Genomic DNA, 27,374 nt, shown 5'->3' with positions numbered 1-27,374 from the left:
GCGCCGGCTCTCCGCGGGGACAGCCTGAGCCAGGTCACCGCCTGCGGAGCCCCTGCCACCGGCCCGGAGGACGCTCTGAGATTGCTTCCAGAACCCGGGGGGAGGGGGGGGGGTAACCACCTGCTGACACCCCTCCCGGCACAGCTGTGAGTGGGCAAAGCCCCAAAGCGGCTTCCCCTCCGCCACCAGGCTCCCCGCAGGGAGGGCCCGCTGTCTGAAGCCCGCGCCAGCCTCTCACCCGCCGGAGCGCGCAGGGCGCCTGCACGGCGCACGTGGTGACCGGCCTCCCGGTGGACAAGCCCTCCGGCCAAGCAATGCGTCCCGGAGCTGCCCGCCCGCCGCAGCGGCCAGCAGGGCGCCCGGCACAGCGCCTCCTCCCCGCAGGGATGCGCTGCTCCCGGGGAGGCTGCTGCGGGGACCCCCCCATGCCGGCGGGCTGAGCGCACTGTGGCCAGAGGAGCGGGGCGGGCCTGAGGGAGCACACGGCGCCCGGGGTCCGCTGCGCCCCAGCCGCTCGCCTGGAGCCAGACCTCGGCAGAATGCTGTTCCCACCGGGCAGACAGGAGAGATACTTAGAGGACAGACAGACAGGGAGGCAGAGGGCAGCATTCAGGGCGCGGTGCTGAGCGATGCGGGAGCGCCAACCGCGCGGACAAAGGCGAAGGGCCCGGCCGACGTGCGGGTTTGAAATTGTTTCCAAACAGCTGCACTCCGCAGAGCGTGTGCCTTCGCCGCCGCCGACAGCCCTCTGGTGCTCCCGGGAGCGAGGCACTCCCGCCTCCCGCCTCCGGCCCGGCCTGCGGGCTCCGGCTCTGCGGGCCGCACAGACCCCTCCCCCAACCCGCCGGGAAGCCCGCCTGCCCCCCTCCGCACGATCCTCGCGGCTTCCGGGGAGCGGGGTGCACGGTGCTAGCCCCGCTGCGCGGTCCGCCGGCAGCTCCCCGGCCCGAGGGTGGGGTGAGGGTGGGGGTGGGGGGGGTGAGGTGGAAGTAGGGGTGGGGGTGGGGTGAGGTGGAAGTGGGAGTGGGGGTGGGGGTGGGGGTGGAGGAAGGGTAGGGTGGGTGGGGGTGGGGGTAGGGATGGAAATGGGAGTGAGGGTGGGGGTGGCGTGGGGTGGGGTGGAGGTGGGGGTGGAGGTGGGGTGAGTGGGGGTGCGGTGGGGGTCCCTCCCAGCCCCTCTCCCGCCCTCTCCTCCCGGACTTGGCCACAGCTGCACATTCCTCACCTGCTCCGCTGCTGGCGGGAGCTGGGGGGGCTGGAGCTGGGGGGCGGGGCCGGGGGCGGGGCGGCAGCTGCGCTCGCTGGGTGTGAGGTCGGGGAGCCCAGGCTGCGCCCCATGTGGACGCGGCGGAGGCGAGATGAGGGCGCTGGCGCTGCTGCCGCCCGCGCTGCTGACCTGCTGCGGCTGGCTGCTCGCCCCGGTGAGTGCGGCCCCGACCGACCGCCCCCCCCTCCGCGCCCCCCCGGGTCCGGGCAGCAGGACCCGGCGCCGCGAGGAGCAGGACAGGGCCGGTCGGAAGCGGCGGTCGCCTCCTCCCTGCCGCCCTCAGGGACTAGCGGACCGGACCGGACCGGTGCCCAGTGGGCCCAGCGGGGACGGGCCAGGGGACGGAGTCTGGTGCTGCCGTTTGGTGTCAGGGGACGCGATGGGCCCAGGAAACTCCCCTGTGGAAACTCCGGGTCTGTTTGTTACAGAAGAGCGGGAGGTTTGTCACCTCTGCCACCCCTGTCCTTCAGCCTGTCAGAGCCGCGGCATTTCGGGTTTAGGGGTGAACCTACCTACCCCCGCCAATACTCAGTGTTGGCTGGAGCTGGTCAACAGTAAAAGCAGAATTTTGTTCAGACAGGGGGTGGGGCCCAGCCCCAGCCTGGGGGGGACGCTCCGCACTGAGGACCCTGTCCGGTCCTCCTCTGTTTGCAACAGGCCGCTGTGTGGGGAGCACAGCCCAGGCACAGGCGCCCTAGAACTGTGCCCGAAACCCGTATAATCTTGTTAATTATCGGGCGCGGAGGACGGGGACCAGGTGCGCCGTGGCACACAGCTCCCTGGATGCTCCGATAAGTGGCACCCCGATAAATGTAATAAAAAGGGGGAGCTAGTTGGTTAAAAGTACCCAGAATTAAGGCTAATGTTGCTTTAACTTCTAAGATGCCCCCGAATACGTGTGTATTCCAAGAATGTCACTATGTATTTTAATGCCTTAACAAAAATTTGTGTTTTTTTTAAGCCAATAGAATGCCTCTAATCCTGACATTTAACCCCCCGCTGCTCACACAGGAAAGCGGGCGGGAAGAGGCTGTCGCTGGTGGCCGCCCCGGATTGGGCAAACACCCCGGTCTGTTTTAACAGAGGAGACAGACGCGCTGAAAGCAGCAGCGCTCCGTTTCCGGGCCCTTCTCCTGGCGAGAAGCTTAACGGGCTCCTTCCGATGGCGTTGTCAGCGGGAGGACGTGGAACAGGCGGCTAGAACGTGCCCATGCGCATGACTTTCTTCAGTAAAAGCAGAATTCTGTTCAGGCGGGAGGGGTGCCCAGCCAGCCTGCACTGGGCGCTGGGGCCGGGGAGATGGAGCCCCGGGCTCTGCTCCCAGAGCGATGCGGCCAGGACAGGGGCCTGTGCTGTGTGTCTTGCACGGAAACAGCTCCGGAAGGTCTTGTTTAGTGGCAGGGGTGTGACTGCCCACATTCCCTCTTCCCGCCTCCCGCCCATCTTCTTAGAAAAGCACTTCACCCCAAATCCTCAGGTGGGGTTCCTACCGTGACCTGCAGCCCCGGCAGATAGGTCACCAGGGGGCTCTCGTGTGGATGGGAGGCTGCTGGCTTCTGGGCGGCTCCTTGGCTGGTCTCACCAGTGAACACGGACTTGCTGTCATTAAATCAGGGCTATGACATGGAGGACTCGAATGTTGAAAGTTATGGAGTTATGGCCAAAACCGGTTTGGCTCAGTGGATAGAGCGTCGGTCTGCGGACTGAAAGGTCCCAGGTTCGATTCCGGTGAAGGGCATGTACCATGGTTGCGGGCACATCCCCAGTGGGGGGTGTGCAAGAGGCAGCTGATCAATGATTCCCCCTCATCGATGTTTCTAACTCTATCCCTTCCTCTCTGTAAAAAATCAATAAAAAATATATATTTTTTAAAAGAGTTATTGGGGCCGAAACCGGTTTGGCTCAGTGGTAGAGCGTCGGTCTGCGGACTGAAAGGTCCCAGGTTCGATTCCGGTCAAGGGCATGTACATTGGTTGCGGGCACATCCCCAGTGGGACATGTGCAAGAGGCAGCTGGTCGATGTTTCTCTCTTATTGATGTTTCTGGCTCTCTTTCTCTTTCCCTTCCTCTCTGTAAAATATCAATAAAATATTTTTAAATAAATAAATAAATAAATAAACAAATAAATAAATAAAAATAAAAGAGTTATTGGGTTAAAGAGCTCTATTGCTGCCAAATTGTACTCTAGCAACATACCATCATGCCATGTATTCTGTGAGTTTGCTTTCCTGTTCAGAAGACATGCTGGTGGGTTTTATATCGCTTTTATGATTCCTTCACAAAGGAAACGGTCAGCTTTTAAGCTAATCCTGCCAGAAACATGAAGGTGCTCGCTTTCAATGACCATTTGTTTGGAAGCAGAGTAAAACTCTTCAGTTTTGGGGTTTTGTGGAACATTTGCTTGAGTGTCCACTTAGGGAAGAATTTTTACTCATTTCTGCTTTTTTAAACACTGACCAGGTGAGCAGCGTTCACCCCGAGTGCCAAGTTCACCTGGAAATGCAGGAGGAGGAAGCAAAATGTGCCGACCTCCTCACGGCCCAGCCAGGGGCTCACAAAGGTAAGGCAGGCCTGGCGGTGAGGCGTGCGGGAGAGGAGGGGCACACTGCAGCAAACAGCTCACCCCCTCTGCAAACAGGTGTTGCGGGTCACCTGTATCTTAAAAAAAGAAAACAGGTCTATTTTCACACTTTTTAATAAACTTCTGGTAAAACTCATATGGAGGGGAAGGCCCTTCACACAAACTTTTTAAAAGAAAGCTCATGTCCTTCACAGAAACTGTCTCCATGGTTTAAGACAATAGCAACTGCTACTAAAATAATGTCATGGATGTTCCCTGCTTTGCAAAAGCAACTCCGTTTTCCAGGAGTGTTTATCTGGTTTCCTGCATTTTAATCCCTAGTGACATCACAGGTGATTTTGATCCATTAAGAACAATGGAAACTTGTCGGAACTCAAGCAGGAAAACAAGATGTTTGTTCCCCTGAAGACAGGCCCAGTGTCAGTGCCTTCCGGTCAGCAGGGCGGCTGGGGCGCAGGCCCTGAGCCGGCTCGGGCACATGAGTAGCCACAAGGTCTGGCGTGGCACACAGGTTATAAACAGAAGCAAGCCCTTCCTCCTTCAGCTTTCCTTGTCTCTGGTCTGTGTCATTACTTTATCCTTTTTAAGAGAAAAAATTAAATTCAAAGTAAGGCCATATGTTAAAACAGCCGGTGCAGACCCGGCTCAGTGCACACCCAGCTCTGTACAGACTGGGCTCCGTGCACACCCAGCTCCGTACAGACTGGGCTCCGTGCACACCCGGCTCTGTGCACACCCGGCTCCGTGCACACCTGGCTCTGTGCAGACCGGTCTCCCTACAGACCCGGCTCCAACACACCCTGCTCTGTGCACACCCGGCTCCGTGCACACCTGGCTCCAAACAGACCGGGCTCCGTGCACACCCGGCTCCGTGCACACCCGGCTCCATGCACACCCGGCTCTGTACAGACCGGTCTCCATACAGACCCAACTCCTGCACACCCGGCTCCGTACACACCTGACTCCGTGCATACCCGGCTCCATGCACACCCAGCTCTGTACAGACCGGTCTCCGTACAGACCCAGCTCCTGCACACCCGGCTCTATGCACACCTGGCTCCGTACAGACCCGGCTCCAACACAGCCGGCTCCGTGTACACGCGGCTCCATGCACACCCGGCTCCGTGAACAACCTGCTTCGTGCACACCCGGCTCCGTGCACAACCTGCTCCGTGCACACCCGGCTCCATGCACACCCGGCTCCGTGCACAACCTGCTTCGTGCACACCCGGCTCCGTGCACAACCTGCTCCGTGCACACCCAGCTCTGTACAGACCGGTCTCCGTACAGACCCAGCTCCTGCACACCCGGCTCTATGCACACCTGGCTCCGTACAGACCCGGCTCCGACACAGCCGGCTCCGTGCACACCCGGCTCCATGCACACCCGGCTCCGTACAGACCCGGCTCCGACACAGCCGGCTCCATGTACACGCGGCTCCATGCACACCCGGCTCCGTGCACAACCTGCTCCGTGCACACCCTGCTCCAGGCACACCTGGCTCCGTACAGACCCGGCTCCGACACAGCCGGCTCCATGCACACCTGGCTCCGTACAGACCCGGCTCCATGCACACCTGGCTCCGTACAGACCCGGCTCCGACACAGCCGGCTCCGTGCACACCCTGCTCCATGCACACCTGGCTCCATGCACACCCGGCTCTGTGCACACCCGGCTCCGTGCACACCCGGCTCCGTGCACATCCAGCTCTGTGCACACCTGGCTCCGTGCAGACCGGTCTCTGTACAGACCCGGCTCTGTGCACACCCAGCTCCGTGCACACCCTGCTCTGTGCACACCCTGCTCCAGGCACACCTGGCTCCGTACAGACCCGGCTCCGACACAGCCGGCTCCGTGCACACCCTGCTCCGTGCACACCCGGCTCCATGCACACCTGGCTCTGTACAGACCCGGCTCTGACACAGCTGGCTCCGTGCACACCCGGCTCGCGCAGATGGCGCTGCCCAGTAGAAACAGAAGAAGAAGAGGGTTGGCTGGGCAGCTGTGGACTTTCCAGGAGCCACATTAAAACAAGTAAAAAGAAACACGTGAGATTAGTTTAACTAACATTTTATGTGTCCAAATATATCTGAATTGTTATCGTTTAAACTGCTAGTGAATCGAACATATTAGGGAGAATTTATACATTTTCTTTTGTGTTGCGTTTGGACTGCCGGAGCCTTGGCGCTGGCCTGGTCTCCAGGCTCTTCCGGCCTCAGGAGCACTATCCGTGTCACGCGGTGCCGGTGGCTGCACCTCGCGGTTCCCGTTAACTGTGTCCAGAGAGAGGCTGATGGAGTGGCTCACCTCACCACAGGCAGGGCTTCTGTCCCCACACACTGACCATCGGTCCTATGACATCAAAGAGACTGGGTCCCACCAACCGGGCCTCTTGACAAAGTAGTCGTCATGGCCACTGGGTGGGCCCTCGGGAACCCAGGAGACGTAAGGAGAGGAGAGACGGAGTGGAGATGAGGAGGGCAGTTAGAATCCTCTAGTTCATGGTCAGGGACCCGCTTCTCTCCACACCCAGTGCCGGCGACCGCTGAGGGTCCCACAGAACCCTCCTTCCCGTGGGTGAGCCGGGCCCTTTGGGAATCCTCGGGGTGCAGGTACCCCGACAGCAGCCAAGCTGTGGACATGGGCTCCCCAGGCCATCCAGCTGGGCGTTGGCTGCAATTTAGTGGGCTATTGCTCTGGGGTGGTGGTGGGACCTGTGTTCCACTTGGGGGAAACCGAGTATTGTTTTGTGGGCGCTAAGTCCATGGTGCCACTTCTCTGTGTGCATCACAGCAGCTCCTTCATGGAGCATCTGCCCCCTGGTGGTCAGTGCACATCATAGCAACCAGGCGGTCAGACACTTAGCATGTTAGACTTTTATATATACTAGAGGCCTGGTGCACAAAATTCATGCAAGAATAGGCCTTCCTTCCCCTGTTTGCAGGCACCGGCTTCCCTCAGGCACCCAGGACCTGGGCTGCTTCGCTCTAGCCACTGCCACCACCCACCAGGGGCGTGCTCTGAGCCACACTGCGTGGCCACTCGGAGCACGCCCATCCCTGCTGTGTGCCCACTGGGGCTGAAGGCAATACAGCCTCCTCCTGAGCCGGTGGTGATGCCTGGCTAACTCCATGTTACCTGTTTATATATGTAGACTCGAGGCCCGGTGCATGAAATTCAAGCAAGAGGAGGCCTTCCTTCCCCTGGATGCCAGCACGGGCTTCCCTCTGGCACCCGGGGCCCAGGCTCCTCTCTCAGCCTTGGCTTCATTCAGAAGGTTATCTGGTCTGATTAGCATGTTATGCTTTTATTATTACAGATAGATTATATATAATGAGATATTGTAAAAATTAAGTTATGAAATTTTTATTAAAATGTTTCTCCTTTACTGTTATATTAACTTTGCAGCAAAATATGCATGTGGGACGCATGAGGCCTGTGGGCACGAGTGTGACATGCTTGGGCTAGAGGGTCCCAGGCCTGAGGGAAACAGCTGCGCGGGGTACAGGGAGAGGTCAGAGGGCAGGCAGCCTGTCTGTGGTCTTTGGACGCCCAGTGCCCGCTGACCTGGAGCATCTGCAGCGAGGGCTGCGTGCCGCCCCTCCCAGCCCCAGCGGAGGACGGCTGTACTATCATCTGGGCCTCCGACAGGACAGGCAGCAGACAGCACCTCCTCCCGCTGCCTCACCGCCAGCGGCTGAGTCTGCGTGGCGGGGAGTCAGGTCCCAGCAAGGGCCAGGCTCAGGGGAAGGATGAGGCCATTTTTAAAATGGAACTTGCAATCCCATTGGCGAGTCATTCCACTCGGTTCTGAGGCTCCAGGCCTTCCTGGACGGTGGCGGCTCCCTGCCCAGCTGCCCCCGCTTCCCAGAGCCGCCCCCGTGGCCAGACAGCCTCCCTCAGGGACTCTCGGGCCACTTGGAAGTAACTCCTTAGGGAGGACGTCCTCCCGCCGCTCCCGCCACAGGGCGAGGGGCCCTCCCTGTCCGGGGACAAGGAGCTCCCCGCACTGTCTGTCTGCTCACAGCTGAGGGGTCCTGGTGGCTCAGGGTGGTTGTGCTGACTCCACACCACGGAATATCAGGAAGCCTTTACACACGAGGGTGCACAGCACCAAAACTGTGACATTGCTAAACAGGAGCAAGGGAGAGGCTGGTACAGACAACGCCCTGTTTAGTAAAAACATCGATGTGTATACGGCATGTTACATGTCATAGGATGTCGTTATGATCCAAAGGCAGGTGCCCCAGAACTGGGACCCGGCGCTCTGCTCGTGTCCTTTGCCCAGTGGCCTCCCCCAGGGGGAGAGGGTCTGCAATGCTGCCTGTGCCTTGTCACAGCTCAGCACTGGCTCCTCTTGGGACTGCACCCCGGCTTTGGTCGGGGCCGGGCCGTGGACAGAAGTCTCGGGGTGCAGGCGTTGTCCAGTAAGTGCCCGCAGGCAGCCCAGCACAAGGCCCTGCCAGAGGAAGCTCCTCTCAGCCCTGCTGTTTCAGTGGAGGGGGGTCCAGGAGGGGCGCTGGAGTGACCTGGCTGTGGCACCTCCGCCCCACCCCCCAAACTCTGCTTGTGGCTCCGCTTTGAGTGGAGGGTTCCGGGGACATTTGCTCTTAAAAGTGGCCTGGCATCTCGGTGACAGAGCCCCAAACCTGAGGCCCAGAGGTGCCCATTGGGCCAAGTCAGCGGGATCGCTTACTGCGCCCGTGAGCGCAGAGCTGTGCGGCGGGCTCACCGGGTTTCCGCACGTCGGGGCTTGCACGCTGAGGAGCACACAGCTGTGCTGTTCTCAGGAATTCGTTGGTACATGTTTATTTCACAGAAAAGTAATGTGCGAGATAGGTATCTAATGAGCCGGTGTCTGTTTGCAAAGATTCACACCCGCCCGCTGACCGCCGCTCTGTGCCTCTCCCTCCCGCCGCAGCCTGCAGCGGCGCCTGGGACAACCTCACATGCTGGCGCCCCGCGGACATCGGCGAGACCGTCACGGTGCCCTGCCCTGCGGTGTTCAAGGTGTTCAGCAGCCTTCACGGCAAACCAGGTACTCCGCCCTGCGTCTCTAGGGCGCCCGGGGTCTGCTTCTCCCTCGGGCGGCCGGAGCGGGCACCCTCCCTTCACTGGGCGAGGCGGGGGACCCCCTCAGAGCAGCCTTAGGGAGAGGCTGGCAGGCAGGACCGTGTGCGCCAGACCGCAGACCAGAGCCCCGGAGCGGGCCTGGGGCAGGCAGGGTCGAGTACACATGGCCCCGACGTTTCACTGTGACCACTCAAAGCGGAGCCACCAGCAGAGTTTGGGGGGCGGGCGGAGGTGCCACAGCCTCGGGAGGGAGGTGCGTGTGTGAGGTCGAGCCGCTGAGGCCTCTGCCCTAATGGGCTCTGAGGCCCCGGCTCTTGTCTCCCTCTGAGTTTCCGGAACCGGAGGCCTCCCGGCTCCCGCGCCACAGGCCTCTGGGCTGCTCCCGAGAGGGGCCTTGTTTGGCCGTTTGGCCTTGTCTTGGACGGCCCGGCTTCAGTCACCGGAGGAAACCTGCCTGGAAACAGACAGGAGCTGAGCCTGCAGGCGGGAGGCTGTGGGACCCTCTGGTCCGGGCAGTGTCCAGGGTGGACGGGAGAACAGACGCTGACCCCTGTAGGTGGGGGGGGGGGGGTGCAGGAAGGAACGACCTTCCATCCGGACACCACACTCTACCTTCCAGGGAACATCAGCAAGAACTGCACAAGCGACGGGTGGTCGCAAACCTTCCCGGACTTCATGGACGCGTGCGGCTACCGTGACCCCGAGGACAGGAGCCAGGTGAGGCGAGCCGCCTCAGAGGGACCCTCGTGCCGCAGCGCTGCCTCTCCGGGGCCAGGCCCAGGGTGCGCGGGGCAGCGAGGCCGTGCTCTCGCTGGCCGTGCTGCGCGGCTCCCCCTGGACCAGCCCCTGCGCCCTCTGCCTCTGGGCGTCTTGTCCTGCTGCCTTCAGGTGCAGCGGAGCCGCCGGCGAGCCCCGCAGCACGGAGACAGACCCCCACATCTCTGCAGCCTGAGAGGCAGAGCCTGTTCGTCCACTGGCGGCTGCATCCTGGCACATCCCCTCTGCAGGCACCATGGGGCCGCTCAGGCCAGGCCAGGAGGGGGCCCAGGGCACAGGTCGGGGCCAGGAGGGAGGCCCCTGCAGTCACCTGTGGCCTCCACTCTTCCTGCCCCTCTACCGACCTCCTAGCACCAGCACCCATGCACGGTGGCTTCCTTCGGCAATGCCGGCCCCTCCAGAGTGAGCGGCCCTCACGTTCGGGCTCCCAGATCCCACGGTGGGGGCGCTCCGGGGCCGCCTGGTGAAACCAGAGTGTCCAGCTGACGCGTTCACCTCCCGCTCGAAGAGCTGTTTCTTGCGCGTTTCGTAGATTCCGCACATTCACAAGGCACGTCCCTAACGGATTAGAAAGTCCACAGTTTCATGTCTGAAAGTGGAGAAAATGGCACAAAACCAAAACGATGATTTTTCTTCCGGATGCAGCTTCTGCAAATACTTTGAATATGTGGCTGTTTAGGGAATTATTTCCGACGTGAACTCTGTGAGTGCGTTGGCCCCGGCCTGGCCGGCCAGCACATGGCGGGCCTGCCCAGTGCCCCGGTCTCAGTCCCCCCACCCCCCTTCTCCCCAGACCCAGGGTTTTATCAGGGTTCCCACTCACACCGCACGCTCTGCCCTGGGTGTCGGGTACAGTCTTTGCTCGTTTCTAAGTCAGTTAAGTTCGAGGAAGACAAAACAGCTTCCCCGAGGGCCCGGGGACGCAGGCACGCGGGCACCATGCGCCGTGCCAGGCGCCCCCGGAGGCACTCGTATACACGAGCTGCCAGGGCTCTTGCCTGAAGAGCACTTCTGCTAAATGTAGCCGGGAGCTGTTTGGCACTTCAGCCGACCCGTGCAGCAGGCGGACACATTTCTTCCATATTATGCCATAATCCTAAAAATACGCCCGCTCCCTCCCTCCTCCAGACTCCTGCTCACCACGATTGGCCCCTCCACCAGGTCCCCCCGGCCCGGAGCCCCCCTCACCCTGTGCTCGGTGTCCCCACGGCCCTCCGGGACGCGCCCACGTGCCCAGCGCCTGCCCGGGGAGGCAGGACCGGGCTGATGGGGGTGTCCTGGGCCTCATGTGGCTGCTCATGCTGCCAGCTACCAGCCTGAGCGCAGGCAGTCCCGCTTCGCTTCCATTGAAGCAGAGGATGGCCGCCGTGGTGTGAGAGCCACGGAGACTGTCCTCATGCGTGGCTCGTCAGAACGGGGTGGCCGGGAGCAGGGCCGTGGGGCCGGCAGGACAAGGCCGGGCAGGCGACTGGGATGATGGACAGCGGCAGCGAGCCAGTGTTCCCGCGGCCGCACAGCCCGGCCCACGGGAAACGCCCCGGCCAGACCGCCTGAGCACTCGAGACGCACGGTCAGACGGTTCACGGGACCATCGCCGGCCACTCCGATGCGCTTTCGGCGGAGCCGGAGCAAGGCACCCTGGACCAGCCATGGGTCTCTCAACAGCGGAGGGCCCGCTGCCCGGGTGCGGTGTCCAGGGAAGGTGCTCACCCAGGAGGGACGGAGCCCAAAGCAGAGCCCAGGCTCAGCGCTGGGAAGGGGACCTCAGGAAGGAGCGGGCTAAGGCCCCGCCACAAGCGCCCCCCTTGGACCCAGAGCCTGCCAGAGGTGCCTGCTCCCCTCCTTGGCTGGTGGCGATGGAGCCCAGCTCTGGGGGAGCCCCACACTTTTCGGGGCTGTGTCCAGGGGAACCCAAGGCTGGGCTCAGGCCTCTGGCAGTTTGTGCCACTGGGCCCTGGAGGTGCAGACTGGACAGGCAGATGGGGACCTTCAGGGGAAAGGCCGACAGTCCCTCAGGCCGCAGAGGCCGGGCGAGCGCAGTGAGCCGCCCTCGCTGGGAAGTGCTGGCTGCTGCCGCTCGGGGGAGCACTCCGGGCAGGACATAGGCTCACGGGGCCCTGAAGGGACTGGGCGGGCTCAGCGTGGGGGCCAGCAGTGTGAGGGGACAGGAAGCCCATCGCAGATGGAAGCAGCCCTGTGCCCCCTGCTGGGGGTGGTCCTGAGGACGGGCATCGAATCAAAGCCTCTGAGAGCGTCTGTCCGCCTGGCCACACCCAGGCAGGCGGCCCTGTCCACCCCGCTCCACAGGGAGGTGGACGGGGCGTGGCTACAACCTGCCTGAGCCACAGGGGCCCGAGCTTAAAGTGACGCCTGGCTTAGGGGAAAGAGCACATTAAACATACAAAATTAGGTATCAGAGCAAATGTGTGCTCAGGACAGCAAATGAAGTCACAGATTATAGGGCGTCGAACCCAAGAGCCCTGGGCGAGAGCCCGCCGCCCGCCCTCCCCAGCGCGGTCGCTGGCGGCCCGGCCTGCGCCCTGCCCTGGCCTGCTCTGACGCGCGGCTCGCCCGCCGGGAGGCACCTCGGAGGCTCCCGCAGCCCCTCCTCTGCCAGACAGATCCCAGGAAAGAGGGAGAGTAGAGCACACATATGTTCACACCACCACACACTCACACACATGCTCATCCAGTCACACGCATGCACACATGCTCACACACACACAGTCACACACATGCACACATGCTCACATACACACACACAGTCACACTCATACACACCCACAGTTACATATACACACACCCACGCTCACCCAGTCACACTCACACACAGTCATACTCACACACAGTTACACACACATACACACACAGTCACATGCACATTCACCCACATATACTCACACGCACACTCACCTTCACATGCTCACACACCACAGTCATACTCATATGCGCACACAGTCACATGCTCACACACTCACACTCACCCACGTGCTAACACAAACACACTCAGATGCACACTCAAACACACATGCTCACACAATCACACGCTCACACTCTCACATACTGGAATACAGAAGCAGGGACATTTTCTTCCTCCCTGGTTTCTGATTGGAGATTTGAAATGGGTCACTGGTGTCAGGCGGGTGGGCTTGGGAAGAATATGGGGTTCAGCCATGTCTCTCACCCCCCTTCTGCTGCTGGATTTTCCTCGCTTTGGTCTGAAACACGGCATTTTCAGAACCCTGTGTCACTGGAGCACGTGCACATTCCTGAGATTAAATGTCCACTTGGAGCTGCACATGTTCTGATGGAAAGGAACATGGGAAGCGCAGCGGTGTTACTCTGGAGTCCAGGTGCTGTGGGACGGGGGCCAGCCGCTGGTCCCGCCTGGGGTCTCCTGGATGCCCGCTCACCCCTGCTGCTCCTTCCAAAGTCACCCAGTGAACTGAGGGGAAGGCAGTGTTTGAAGAGGAAATGTGACCTTGAGATTGGGGGTGGGACTGTGAAGGGCCCGCCTCGGGCTCCAGGCCATCGGCAAGCGAGAGCAGCTCCTGAGCAAACTGCATCCGAGGCTGGAACTGCCCTCGGCCCCGCACTGGCCGCTCACGACGGCTCGTCTGTCTTTGTAGATCACCTTCTACGTCCTGGTGAAGGCCACCTACACCCTGGGCTACAGCGTCTCCCTGGCTTCCCTGGCCACAGGCAGCATCATCCTCTGCCTCTTCCGGTGAGTGGCACAAACGAGCAGGTCTACCGGGAACGTGAGATGGGGTTGTCTGTTGTGACACCCGAGCGTCTGAGGGGGAGACAACACAGCCTGAGCAATCTCTGCGCTGAGTCTGCTCGCCCTCGGGCTGCCGGTGGGAATGCAATGCCAGCATTTACCTTTTGTTTAACTCTTCTGCACTCCATCCATAAGGATGTAATCCTGAAGGAGGCAAGAACTCAGTGCAAGCATTACTTACCAAATACAGTCACATATTATGCAAATGCTGTAAAAACACAGAAGCAACCCTTGCCATTGGCTAGTGCTGTACCTGTGTAAGAATGAAAAGGTGGAATCCAGATTGCCTGGTTCCAATCTTGGGTTTGTCTCCTAGCAGCTGTGTGACCTTGGACACATTATCAACCTCTCTGTGCATCTGTCAAGTGTGGATCCAGGGGAGCCCACAGGGCGTGTGGCAGGCTCTGCATTTGGCCTATTTTCCACATGGTGAGGGCCGTCCTCACTGCCCCTGACCCTCCGCAGCTTCTTCAGCAGCGAACGGACATGTTGTTTGTCGGCTGGAGGGCAGAGGCCTCGGTCCTACAACAGATGCTTCTGTCCAGAAAACACTACTAAGTGTGCTTAGGGTCAAACCCCTGCCAGCCATCACTGGCACAAAGTAAAGAGACAATACTGAGCTTATTGAAACAGGATTTCAATTGCCACATATCTGATGACTTCTTGCTGAGATAGAGTTCACATATTGAGGTGAAATACATGATATAACAGGTGGAACGTCTGTAGAACCTAACACACTTCAGCATGTCTATGCTTGCCAGTTAAATAAACAAGTGACAGAGAGCTGAGACCTCCAGCAAATGGGATTAAATGGTCCCTGCCATTTTTCAGGCCTCTCACCTATATCAGAGGACTGGTAGTTCTCAGAAAAACGTGTACTTCGAAAAATGTGAACATCATATTCTAGTTACTCTCTTTTTAAAGGTAATACCACATGAACCTTTGTGTACTATGTTCCATGTTTTACTACATATATGTATACATTTTAAAATCTTTATTGTTGGAAGTATTACCTACTCCTCACTCTTTCCCCATTGACCTCTTCCAGCCTGCTCCCCCCAGGCCCGCAGCACCCCACTGCCTGTGTCACTGGTGATGCTCATTGGTTGTTCTCTTCCCACCCACCCACCCTCCCCTGCCTTCCCTCTGAGGTTCAGCAGTTTGTCCCATGCTTCTGTCTCTGGGTCCATTTTTGTTCATCAGTTTATTTTGTTCATTAGATTCCACATATGAGTGAGACATGTGATACTTGTCTTTCTCTGACTTAGCATAATGCTCTTCCGGTCCTCCCACACTGTTGCACATGGTAAGAATTATTTCTTTTTTACAGCCGAGTAGTGCTCCACGGCGGAGCTGTGCCACAGCTTCATCCCCTTGTCTGCTGCTTCCCAGCCTCAGGGATGGTAAATGGTGCTGCTGGAATATAGGGTGCATATCCTCAAACTTTTCAGCATAAACAAGAAAGGGAACATTTAGGAAGGGAAGCTGACTCAGGGTAACAAACTAGAAAGAAATATTTCCCCTTATTTTCTTTTTTAATATAGTTTAACGCTCTATCCACTGAGCCACACCAGTCGGGGCTCCCCTTATTTTCCAAGAGCTAAACAACCCCATGTTGTTGTCGTCTGCAGTGTATTCGGATTGGCCCTGTGCGGCGTGTTTACTAGCCAGACGCGTGGTGTTTGGGAGTTATCGGAAACACGGACGTGATTTGTTAAGAGGCTGTAAGTGATTTATGATATGAAACACAGTCCTCTGTGCACGGCCCCCGCCAGTCCCGCTGGGGAGACTTCCTGGTTACACTGACGCAGAGCCTCCGCTACTGGCAGGGCCACAATGGCCAGAAATGGCTCCCAGGGACGGCTCTGCCCGGTCTGGACACAAAAGCTGTTCCCTCCTATCTCCCTCTTTCGGACGGATCGGAGCCGCTTCCCTAGACGCCTGTGAGAGAGGGGACCCCAAAGTCCCAGAGGAGAACTCTACTTCCCATCATAGCCCACATTACCTTCCGCCTCCTTGTTTTATGCAGAGACAGTGGCGTGGGTGCAAGCACAGGCCGGCCCTCGCTGGGGTCACGGCAGCTGCCACCGAGCGTGGCCTGTGGTCCAGGTAGTTGGCGTGATAGCTCTGATCCCACAGGCATCACAAGGAGCAGCAGCGATTGCCAATACGCCAGGCCACGCCCTTGACAGGTGTTTGCAATCCAGTCCTCACACAGCCGAGTCTCCCGGGCCCAAGGGCGTCGTTAGGGGAGGAGGCATGTGCCCGTGTGGAGCCCTGAGCGCAGAGCCGTCCACCTGCTGTGGGGCGTAGTGTCCGGGTCCACCCCCAGCGCCACGGAGGACCGGCCCTGCTGGCGTGTCTAGAAGCCACACTTTGCTTTTGTGTGTATTGTTTTTAATGTTTTTATTGATGTCAGAGAGGAAGGGAGAGGGGCAGAGAGAGAGAAGCATCAGTGATGAGAGAGAACCCCTGATCGGCTGCCTCCTGCACGCACCCCCTGGGGACTGAGCCTGGCATGTGCCCTGCCTGGGAATCAAACTGTGACCTCCTGGTTCTCAGGCAGACGCTCCAGCCCTGCGCAGCCGGCGTCCACTGTAGACCCGCACTCACGGGTGACATGCTTAGCTGGGTGACAAGGGCGGAGCTGGCAAATGGGAGGTGTGTGCACGCTTGGTGGCAGCGATGACACCTGCACTGCGTGGGAAGAAACAGGTGAGAGCATGGGAAGGCGAAGGAGGAAAGGAGGAGAGGAAGAAGAGGCAGTTTGGAGAGACGAGTGTTTCTCTCCCTTCGCCCCCCAAAGCCACGGAGACAGAGCAGCATCGCTGTGGGGACTGGGCCCCACAGCAGTTGCCCACCATCGGGGCAGCCTCCAGGTTGCCCTGGAGACACCAGAAAACTCACTTTTACTGAACGTCTTCACTGACTGAGGCTCCGGGGAGTGCAGGCTTCCGGCAGGCCGGCGGTCTGCACACCCAGGGTGAGCGGACTCTCACCAGGAGCGGCCTGGCGGCCGGTGCCGGCAGCGCCCGGAGCAGCTCGGCCGCGGCCGTGATGCTTTTGTCGCTCTGTGAACATGTCTTGGAGTCGCGCAAAGGGCACTCCTCGGTCTGTGGGTTCTCTCCCTCTCATTTTAGAGGAAATCTATCCATGTTGTTGCGTGTGGCGCCCTGCTCTCTCAGTGCGAGTGAGATGACACTGTTGTTTGTCTCTTTAGCTGCCAGTGGCTACGTGGTGCCTTTTGGGTGGAACTGCAACAGGAGCTATGCGTGTGCTCATGTATTATCTCTTACACATATGTGCACACTTCTTAAGATACATGTTGTGTTTATATGTGTACATATTTATAGTAATGCTGACTTCACGTGTATGCTGCATGTACTGCTCACAGACTATGCATAGCTTCAGTCTTTCTAGGTCCTGCCCAACCATTTCCCAAAGTGGTGGCCTCAGCTGTGCTTACCAGCTGAGGGGAGACTTCTATCCACTCTGCATCCTGTGACTGTCTCTCACATCAGTTTTAAAACTGTAGCTGTCCAAGGGGGTGTGTAATCCTATCTAATAAGAGTAATATGCAAATTGACCACACCTCCACTACACCCACAAGCCATGCCCACAAGTCAATCAGGAGCAAATATGCAAATAAATCCCAACAAAGATGGCTGAGGCCACAGAGAGCAGGAGGGAGGCTTGGGTTTCCCTGACAATGGAAGAAGCCAAGCTTTCCACCTGCCCTTGCTGGCCTAGGCCTCCACTCAATGCTACAAAGTTTCAATTATAGAAGATAAACAAATCCAAACAGAAATGGCTGCCACCACGGATCTGGAGAGAGAAGGAGGCTAGAGTTCCCCCCAGTGATGGAGGAAGCCAAGCTTCTGCAGCCCTGGCTGGCCCAGGCCTCTGCTTAAGGCTACAAAGTTTCAATTATAGAAGATACATAAATCCCAACAGAAATGGCTCTATCCTATCTAATCCTATCTTATAAAAGAATAATATGTAAATTGACCATCACTCCAACACACAAGATGGCTACCTTCATGTGGTCAAAGATGACTACTCCCATGTGGACATAAGATGGCTACCACAACATGGCCAGCAGGGAAGGGCAGTTGGGAGGGACCAGGCCTGGAAGGGAGGGCAGTTGTGGGTGATCAGGCCTGCAGGGGAGGGCAGTTAGAGGTGACCAGGCCAGCAGAGGAGGGAAGTTGGGTGCAACTGGGCCTGCAGGGAAGGGCAGTTGGGAGGGACCAGGCCTGCAAGGGAGAGCAGTTAGGGGGGACTAAGTCTGCAGGGGAGGGCAGTTAGGAGCAAACAAGCTGGCAAGGGAGCAGTTAGCCATCAATCAAGCTGGCAGGGAGTGGTTATGGGGTGATCAGGCTGTCAGGCAGAAGCAGATAGGGGCAATCAGGAAGGCAGGCAGGCAGGCAAGCAGTTGGGAGTCAGCAGTACTGGATTATAAGAGGGATGTCTGATAGCCTGTTTAGGTCCGATTCTAGTAGGATCAGTCCTAAACGGGTAGTAGGACATCCCTTGAGGGGTCCCAGATTGGAGAGGGTGCAGGCTGGGCTGAGGGACACCACCCCACCCTGTAAATTTCATGCACTATGCCTCTAGTCATAACATAAAATCGTGTTTTAATTTGCATTTCCCTGGTGGGTAAAGAGAGCATATGTTTGGAAATCTTTTTTATGAGCACTGTTTGAGTGTTTGCTCATTATTCTCTTCATTGTGTCTCTTTCTATCAGTGTATTTCCAGGAGTCTTGTAGCAGGGTCTTTTCAGAGGCAGGTGTTAGAAATTTCATCTCCAGTTCGTGGTTCGGCTTTACACTCTCTTACTGGGTCTTTTGAGGAAGAAAAGTTGTTGATTTTAATGACGTCATTCTTTGTTGGCTTTTAGGTCAGGGCCCCCTGAGTCCTGTTTAAGACATCGTTGGCATGTTCTTTTGTTATCAGAGATGTTCTATTCTCACTTTTCACAGTCAGGCTGTTGTCCATCTGCCATTCAGTCCAGTGTGTGGCACGAGGTGGGGTCGGTCCTGCTTGTCTTTCCAGAGGCCTGTCCGGGCGTCCGGTGCCCACGGCCTGACGCAGCTGTGACTGCACCGCAATCTGTCTCTGCCTGTCACTGCCATTCTGACATTGTTGTGCTTTCTGCACCTTCGTCCTAAATCTTGACTTCTGCTGGTCTGAGCCTGTCAGCTTTCTTTTTCATTAGGAGAGGTTGGCCATTTGCACTTATGTGTTAATTTTTGAACATCAGCTTGTCAGTAGCCGTTTAAAAAAACCCTCTGCAGGGGTTTATTTAGATGGCATTGAATTTATAGATCAGTTTGGACAGACCAGTTAGTATCTTTATAGAGTCATTCAGACCGTGATAATAATAGATCCTTCTATTTGTTTAGTTTTCTTTCATTTCTTTCAATAATGTTTTCTGATTTGGGATAAAGTCTGCCTCTCTTCTGATAGTCATTTCTAGGTATTTGTTTATGCTGTTTTATATATTTTGTTAGATTCCATTCCATTACATTTCTTTTTCTTTTTCTTCTTCTTTTTTTTAATCCTCACCCGAGGATATTTTCAGAGAGAAGGAAGATAGAGAGAAATATTGATTGGTTGCCTCCTGCATGAGCCCTGACCAGGGCCCAGGCCAGGGGGGAGCCTACAACTGAGGTACATGCCCTTGACCAGATCACAGTGGGCTGACGCTCTATCCACTGAGCCAGTGGCCAGGGCTGGTTCCACTCCTGATTGTCTCGGGAAGGAGTTTATTTCGGCTTGCTAATCCTGCTCAGCAGCCTTGCTGGACTCACTCAGGAGCAAATTCACAAAATCGGTGTTTGAATGTCCGTCCCTCCATCCCCAGGCGGCTGCACTGCACCCGGAACTACATCCACCTCAACCTGTTCCTCTCGTTCATCCTGAGGGCCATCTCAGTGCTGGTCAAGGACGGTGTGCTGTACTCCGGCTCCAGCACCCTGCACTGCCCCGACCAGCTGGCCTCCTGGGTAAGGCCATCGGGGGCTCAGAGGGAAGTGGCCCTCACAGCTCTTGGGACCATTCATTTGCTGGTTTCTCTTTATTTGTCTGTCTCTTGTGAAGAGAGGACTGTGGAAAAGAGCAGAGAGAGAAGGGCAGCCGAGAATGGGATGAGGTAGAGGAGGCAGAAGGCAGGCGAGGAGCTAGGGCCACACGTGCCCACGGCTCAGGGTCCAGGCCACTGTCGCTGGGGCTGCATGACACCTGCCACATGTTGTGTCACCTTCCGGCGAGCTCTGCGCGCTGGCCGGGGTGCGAGGGCCTCTCTGTGAAACGCACCCGCCGTCCGGGCCTCTGCTGGGTGTCCTGCTTCCTTACACAACTGGGAAAGGGGGGGAGGGGGGGGGCCGGGAGCTGCACCAGCCTGAGGGTGTTTCTCTGAACCGGATGCGCTCCTGCTCTGACGTTGCAGGTGGGCTGCAAGCTGAGCCTGGTGTTCTTCCAGTACTGCATCATGGCCAACTTCTCCTGGCTGCTGGCGGAGGGGCTGTACCTGCACTCCCTGCTGGCCGCCAGCTTCTCCCGCGACCGCAGTCTCCAGACCTACCTCCTCATCGGGTGGGGTAAGGCCGCCCCCCGCAGGCCCTGTGCCAGCACCCCCTCAGCCGCCTGCGAGCCCACAGGTCCCTGACCTGTCCCCTTGGGACACCCTGTGCTGTCCCAGGAGGTGCCCTTCAGGCCCTGTGAGGAAGGGCACTGCCAGGACAGTGAGGTCCCTGCAGCCAACACTTCTCCAGGGAGCCAGGGAGCTGGGCTAGGCTGGCCACACCCCACCGCTGAGTGGACCGACGGGAGCCAGACAGGGCAGGAGTGCCGGCGGCTCAGGAAGGGGTCACCGGGGGACACCACAGAGAGGGGCACGTCTCCGTCCTCGGCTCGGTCACCACACTCGCCAGGCAGTCACGTGGGTCAGGCCGTGCAGGGTCAGCTTTCAGACACGCAGTGCGTTTCCGCCAGTGCGCAGCGAGGAGTACGCATAACCCCCACGGGCTCATAGGAGATAAACCCTGGTCTTGGGGCCGGGCTGACGAGGGGCCGGGGTAACTGGCGTGTCTCTGCAGGCATCCCCGCCGGATGCACAGCCGCGTGGGCCGTGGCCAGGCTCTGCTTGGAAGACACGGGGTGAGTGTGGGCCCCACGGTGCGCCATGTGCCACCGCCAGCTGTTCCTCACTGACCAGCCTTCGACCCTCACTTGAGGGGTCTCATGGGACTGGACCTGCCCCTCGGGCTCCTGCGTGACCTTCGGTGTCACCTCCCCGCAGGCAGGCTGTCACGGCGAGAACACACAAACAGACCCCCACGGTCACGCCAAGGCCTAACACACAGTCGTGTCTCCGCACGGGCCTGTGGGCGCAGGAGGGACGGAGGGCATCCCTGCAGCACCTGCCCTCGCTACTCCCTGGACAGACTCGGCAGTGAGGTCACTTTCCTTCTCTCCTTCCTGCAGTTGCTGGGATACCAACGAGCACAGTGGCCCCTGGTGGGTGATCCGAACCCCAATTCTAATCTCAATTCTCGTAAGTCATCTTGCACGAGGCAGCAGCCGCCCGCGGTGGCCGCAGGGGCAGGGCCGGCCAGTCCCCTCGGCCTTCCGGAGCCGCTCACAGGAGGGGCGTCGCTGTCCTGGGCTCAGCGCCCCTCAGCATGGGGCCTCAGAGAGCCTCCTGTGTCCTCCTGGGAGGGGCCCCGGGGGTCACAGCCTGGCCAAGGACATGTCAGAGGAGCTGGATTTCCATTTGTCCTGTCTGTGTCTCCACAATAATTTGCATGCCCTGCCGCAGCTGGGGTCCAATACGTGATGCAGACGACAGCCCGCTTCCGGCCCCAGCCGGCCTCCTGGTGGGAAACAGAACAGATTTGTATCTGTTTTGTGCAGGTCAATTTCATTCTGTTTGTGAGTATCTTGCGGATTTTACTGCAGAAGCTCACGTCCCCAGAGGCCAGAGGCAGCGAGCAGTCGCAGTACAAGTGAGTGTTTCCATGGGCCTCACAGCCTGGACACCGAGAGGGAGGGGCCACGCCAGCGTGTGGGCAGAACGGGTTCCAGGTGCTGCGGCCCTGGTCTGGCGGCTGCGGTGGAGGGCTGGGTGGGGCGTGTGTGCAGAGGCTCAGCGCTGGAGACCTTGGCGCCGCCCCGAGGTGTTTTGCCCATTGGCCTGTTTGCCACCTGACTTTTCTCCGTGGTCACACTTCATGTGTGTTGTATGTCCACCTGGAGGCCCAGTGCATGAATTCTGGCCAGCCCGTCCTGGAGAGGGTGGAACAGGGCCGGGTGGGCTGCGGGGAGGGGCTGCAGGTGATTGGCTGGTGGTCCTGGGCCCCAATGGGGTGGGGGGCCAATTGGGGGCCAGCAGCCTGGGGGAGGGTCCATGGGTGATTGGCCGGCCCTACCCTGATCAGAGTGGGGGGCCAATCGAGAGGCCAAGCTGGCTTGGGGGAGGGGCCTCAGGAGGTTGGCCAGGAGGTCCCTAGGCCACAGTAGGTGTCATAGCAACTGGTCTAGTGGTGACCGTCGCTGGCATATCTAGACTCTTCCTGCCCCCTCAGACCACAGTCTGTGCGGGCCTCACACTTCACAGTGGACATGATGCTTTAACCCCAACGAGAGTGTGGGAGCCTGGGGCGCTCGCTGTGCAGTGCGGGCCCAGCCCGGCGCTCAGGCCAGGGAGTGTGGCCGAGAGCTGGCCATCGCCGGCTCCTTCCAACCCAGGGTCCGGGCCCACGGCGGAGCACACCGCCGGAGGAGGCAGAGGGACGGTGGTCACCACCAGAGGAGGAGGAGGAGGAAGGGGGGACGGTGGTCACCACGAGAGGAGGAGGAGGAGGAGGGGGTGGACGGTGGTCACCGCTGGAGGAGGAGGAGGAGGGGGTGGACGGTGGTCACCGCCGGAGGAGGAGGAGGAGGAAGGGGTGGACGGTGGTCACCACGAGAGGAGGAGGAGGAGGGGGTGGACGGTGGTCACCGCCGGAGGAGGAGGAGGAGGAGGAGGAGGGGGTAGACGGTGGTCACCGCCGGAGGAGGAGGAGGAGGAAGGGGTGGACGGTGGTCACCACGAGAGGAGGAGGAGGAGGAAGAGGGGGTGGACGGTGGTCACCGCCGGAGGAGGAGGAGGAGGAGGAGGGGGTGGGCGGTGGTCACCGCCGGAGGAGGAGGAGGAGGAGGAGGGGGTGGACGGTGGTCACCACGAGAGGAGGAGGAGGAGGAGGGGGTGGACGGTGATCACCGCCGGAGGAGGAGGAGGAGGAGGGAGTGGACAGTGGTCACCGCCGGAGGAGGAGGAGGAGGAGGGGGTGGACGGTGGTCACCGCCGGAGGAGGAGGAGGAGGAGGAGGGAGTGGACGGTGGTCACTGCCGGAGGAGGAGGAGGAGGAGGGGGTGGACGGTGGTCACCGGAGGAGGAGGAGGAGAAGGAGGAGGAGGAGGAGGAGAGGGTGGACGGTGATCACCGCCAGAGGAGGAGGAGGAGGGGGTGGACGGTGATCACTGCCGGAGGAGGAGGAGGGGGGGGTGGACGGTGGTCACCGGAGGAGGAGGAGGAGAAGGAGGAGGAGGAGGAGGAGGAGGAGAGGGTGGACGGTGATCACCGCCAGAGGAGGAGGAGGAGGAGGGGGTGGACGGTGGTCACCGGAGGAGGAGGAGGAGAAGGAGGAGGAGGAGGAGGAGGAGGAGAGGGTGGACGGTGATCACCGCCAGAGGAGGAGGAGGAGGAGGGGGTGGACGGTGGTCACTGCCGGAGGAGGAGGAGGAGGAGGGGTGGACGGTGGTCTCCGCCGGAGGAGGAGGAGGAGGAGGAGGAGGAGGAGAGGGTGGACGGTGATCACTGCCGGAGGAGGAGGAGGAGGGGGTGGACGGTGATCACCGCAGGAGGAGGAGGAGGGGGTGGACGGTGGTCACCGCTGGAGGAGGAGGAGGGGGTGGACGGTGGTCACCGCTGGAGGAGGAGGAGGGGGTGGACGGTGGTCTCCGCCAGAGGAGGAGGAGGAGGAGGAGGAGGAGGAGGAGGACGGTGGTCTCCGCCAGAGGGGAAGGAGGAGGAGGAGGAGGAGGAGGAGGAGGGGTGGGCGGTGGTCACCGCCGGAGGAGGAGGAGGAGGAGGAGGGGGTGGACGGTGGTCAGGAAGTGTCGAGCGTCCTCCAGGGCCATGCATAGCGAGCATGTGAATAGACAGGAGGGTGTGAGGGTGGACAAGTCGAGGCACTCCTTCTCTGCAGCCCGCCTGGCGCTGGGCTTTCCCGCTGGACAGTGAGGGGTCACAGGGCGTTGCCACGGTCACACCCGGCCCAGCTCCGTCCGTCTATCTGCAGAAGGCTGACCAAGTCCACGCTGCTGCTCATCCCGCTGTTCGGCGTCCACTACGTGGTGTGTGCCGTGCTGCCCACGGACGCCTCCGCCCGGTTCCAGCTGCTGTGGGAGCTGTGCTTGGGCTCCTTCCAGGTGCGGGCGGGCGGGCGGGCGGGCGGGGGCTGCCCTGTCTTGCCGCCGGTGTGCCCTGACCGCCTCTCTCCGCAGGGCCTGGCGGTGGCGGTTCTCTACTGCTTCCTCAACAGCGACGTGAGTCCGGGAGCCACGCGGGTGTGGGGGAGGGGCCGCGGGAGGGTGGCCGGGAGGTTTGCCAGCCACAGTGGGCTCGTGAGCTCCTCAGGGGCCAGTCCGCACACCCGGTTGTGAGGGTTTCCCAAAACCCCCCAGCCTGGACACTGCCGGCGAAGGCGCCAGCGCGGCCCCAGCCCACGCAGCCAGGACCAAGTCCTCCCTGCGTGGCCTGGCCTCTTCACCCCGAGCCTCGAGCACGGGTGCCCATGCCGGCACCCTGAGCCCAGAGCGGCAGGGGGGGCCCTCCAAGGCCACCTGCTCCCTGGCGCTTGCCCTCTGCTCTGTCCCGGAGTGCCCATCATTTCCCATGCTCCCTGGTGACACCTGAGCCAAGGGCGCCTTCCCAGACTGTCCCGTGGCCCCCTCCTCCTGTCAGGACCCACGCTTCCCATCTTTCTGCCAAGTCCCGCTCCTGAGTCCCTACCCAGCTGCAGCAACTGCGGTGACCGTTTCAGCCAGGCCACCCCCAACTCCTGCTCTTGAACCCCCCTCCCAGTTTACTGCTGCGGTGGCCCCTCTGGAGTCACAGTTCTGCAGAGCAGAGCAGGCCGCCAGCCCGGCACTGAGCCCCTCGGGGCAGGCACGCTCACACAGCCCCAGGCGCAGTGCCCTGGGCAGCCAGCCCAGCCCCAGCTTTCTCCTGCTGGTGTGGCAGCCGGCACAGCGCCTCCCGCCTCCCGGAGCCCAGCCATGGCCACCGCCCTCCATCCTCACACCTGCCCACCCCTCCACACAGCCTGTCCACACAGGCTCCACCTACACTCCCATGGCCTCTGCTGAGGTCTAGGTTGCATGTCGCGGCTCCGCTGGGCCCGCCACTGTCAATGGACTCAACCAGCTCCCAGCAGCGGCTCCCACAGTCAGGATACCCACGGCCCCCGGTCGACATCCCCTTCCGTTCCCGCCTCTTCCTGAGCCCGTCCCGTGTGTCCGCCTGAGGGACGCTGAGGAATGGCACCAGGAGGGGCAGAGGGAGCAGTGTGTTCTGCGGGGCACCCCTGCCCAGGGCACCCGAGCACCTCCTGACCGGCTCCTGTTGCTCTGCCCTGACCCCCAGGTGCAGCACGAGCTGCGAAGGAAGTGGCAGAGCCTGTGTCCGCGTCAGCCCTCTGGACGGGGCGGCCGGCTCCACAGCCTGTCCATCTCCAGGACCGGCTCGGAGAGCACCCTGCCTTCCCACCGCGGCCCCCACACCCCGGCCTTCCTTCAGACGGAGACCTCGGTCATCTAGCCGGCCGACGCGCCCGGGAGCCGGGGAGCCAGCACCGCTCGGCGCAGGTCTCCTCGTGGCTAAGCTGTTCCCTAGCAGCTGCTTGTTCGTCGCTTGGCCGTATGGACGGACCCATTTACAAAGAGAACAACGGGGACCAAGTGACCCGAGCAAGAGGCGCGGCCCCTGCCGGGAAGGCTCCGCCTGGACATCGTCCTCAGAGGGAGCGGCCCCCGCATGCCATCCCTGCCCGCCCGGTCCCCAGGCTGCGCGGCTGCGGGCACCGGAGCCGGCGAGGACCTCTCCTGCTTCCAGGCCACAGCGCGGGAGCAGCGTGCTCCGGGTCCTGCGTTAGGGGGCTCCGCCCTGAGGGACACCGTGCGCTCCTCCAGGCCCTCCCCCGCGGCCGGGCGTTGGGCAGCAGACACGGGAGAAGGGCTCCTGAGGAAAGCAGCCCTGCCCTCTCCGTGAGGGCAGGTCTTACTGCGAGGACAGCGCTCTGAGGCCTCCGTGCACGCGGGGCGGCCGCCCGCCCGCCGGTGAGCCTGGAGGCCGTCCGGGAGCGGCCACAGGCGGAGGGAGAGGGCGGTGCGGCCACCCCCGGGGAGCACCTGGCCTGCTGCGCCCCTTACACACGCCCCTCTCCTTCCACCTGGGAGCGCGGCCACAGGGATGGTGGCGGGAGCGGCCGGGCGGTCTGCACCCAGACACCCTGAGCCGGGCCCTCTCGCCGGCCGGGGTCACAGACGGTGTTCGCCCGCGCCGGGCTGTGCCTGGGTCACGGCGGACACAGCTTCCCTCGGCGTCATCGCGGCCCTGAGAGCCGCACAAGCCTCCTGCCCGGGAACGGAGGGCGCTTTGCTGGTAGTTGACAGGAGACGTGACCAGCCGCTGTATCGTTTTAAAATGTATATGTGTGTGTGCCTGTGTAAACAGCTCAGTAAACCTGTCATATCTGCCCGTGTGTCAGAAGCCCCTTGGAGCCCTGGGCCTCACGCTGAGGAGGGACGACCCCCGTCTGAGGCCGCCCGGACGAGGGAGCGGTCGTGGGCATGCTCCTGCGTGGCCTCGGAAAGGCCGCCGCCCGTGCTGCTGCAGCTGACGGGCGTACGCGGGGCGGCTGCTCAGCACGGCACAGCTCCGTCATCCGAGGGTGGGTCTGTGTGTGGTCGCCCCTCCACAGAAGCCCAGCCTGCTGAGTGGATGCAGGTGAACATGTGTGAGTGCATGTCTGTGTGCACACTGGTATGAGCATGTCTGTGTACACATGCATGTGTGTGTAGGCCTTGGATAACCCCAACCTCATTTCTGCCAGAAGCAGAAAAAAATCTATTTCTGATAAACTTCATGCCCAACCAAACTGCTCCATTTCACAATGAGGAGCACCCACCTGCTCAAACCTACATTGTCCAGAGGAGAGGGTCCAAGGCGAGCGGACAGACAGCCGCTGTGCTTTTCCTAAGAGCAAAGCAGGTGGGAGTGAGGAGACCAGCAGGTGTGAGCAGGAAGCTCCAGGTGGCGGGCAGAGGGGGCAGCCTGGCGCCCTGCCCATCCAGGTGGCGGTGGCGGAGGCTTTGTCTCCACGTTACAGACAGCACACACTGCAGTCTCCCGCCTCAGTCATTCCCGGGAGGCTGTAAGTGCAGTGACCCGTCTTCCCGGGGGCTCCCTCCGCCTCTCTCTCCCTGTTCCCCACGGAAGGGGTCGCTGTCCATCCCTGTTTTCCTCAGGAAGAAGGGGTGCAGTTCGGGCAGCAGCTCTCTCGTTAAGATGAGGCATTGGCCTTGAGACACAGACTGTGCTCCCCTCACCGCATGTGTGTTCCTCAGGGCCTCCCGTCCCTCTCCCACCACCGCTCCTCTCCCTCACCCCCCCCCCCCCCCCCCGCACACACCGAGTGTCCCTGCGTTCCCACAGAGCAAACCGGCAGTGGGCCTAAGGTTGGGCCTAAGGTTGGGCTTGGGCGGGCACACCGCCCAGGCTGGGTGGCTCCTCACACTGTGCCGCCCCGCAGGCTGCCCCTGCAGCCCTGGGGACAGCTTCCCC

General features: G+C 60.5%; 1 protein-coding gene across 1 annotated transcript; it reads left to right on the top strand.

Annotated features, from left to right (window-relative positions):
* Nucleotides 1-1,320: 1,320 nt before the first annotated feature.
* VIPR2 (vasoactive intestinal peptide receptor 2) lies at nucleotides 1,321-26,456 on the top strand. The gene is made up of 13 exons (XM_036428878.2): nucleotides 1,321-1,421; nucleotides 3,728-3,827; nucleotides 8,770-8,886; nucleotides 9,541-9,638; nucleotides 13,328-13,425; nucleotides 19,350-19,491; nucleotides 19,935-20,085; nucleotides 20,584-20,644; nucleotides 20,972-21,041; nucleotides 21,401-21,492; nucleotides 23,830-23,959; nucleotides 24,035-24,076; nucleotides 25,176-26,456. The coding sequence occupies exons 1-13, from the start codon at nucleotides 1,359-1,361 to the stop codon at nucleotides 25,347-25,349; spliced, it is 1,338 nt and encodes a 445-aa protein (XP_036284771.1). The 5' UTR covers nucleotides 1,321-1,358; the 3' UTR covers nucleotides 25,350-26,456.
* Nucleotides 26,457-27,374: the final 918 nt, after the last annotated feature.

This window comes from Pipistrellus kuhlii, unplaced genomic scaffold (assembly GCF_014108245.1).
Source record: "Pipistrellus kuhlii isolate mPipKuh1 unplaced genomic scaffold, mPipKuh1.p scaffold_m20_p_94, whole genome shotgun sequence".
In the NCBI taxonomy this organism is placed as follows: domain Eukaryota; kingdom Metazoa; phylum Chordata; class Mammalia; order Chiroptera; family Vespertilionidae; genus Pipistrellus; species Pipistrellus kuhlii.
This window is presented reverse-complemented; position numbering and strand designations above follow the sequence as displayed.

What these genes read in the sequence shown, in the direction of transcription:
- VIPR2 (XM_036428878.2), top strand. Translation starts at nt 1,359, where the DNA reads ATGAGGGCGCTGGCGCTGCTGCCGCCCGCGCTGCTGACCTGCTGCGGC. An exon ending in CCAGCCAGGGGCTCACAAAG is followed by an intron (nt 3,828 to 8,769) that starts GTAAGGCAGGCC and finishes CTCCCGCCGCAG; the next exon opens with CCTGCAGCGGCGCCTGGGAC. An exon ending in AGCGAGCAGTCGCAGTACAA is followed by an intron (nt 21,493 to 23,829) that starts GTGAGTGTTTCC and finishes GTCTATCTGCAG; the next exon opens with AAGGCTGACCAAGTCCACGC.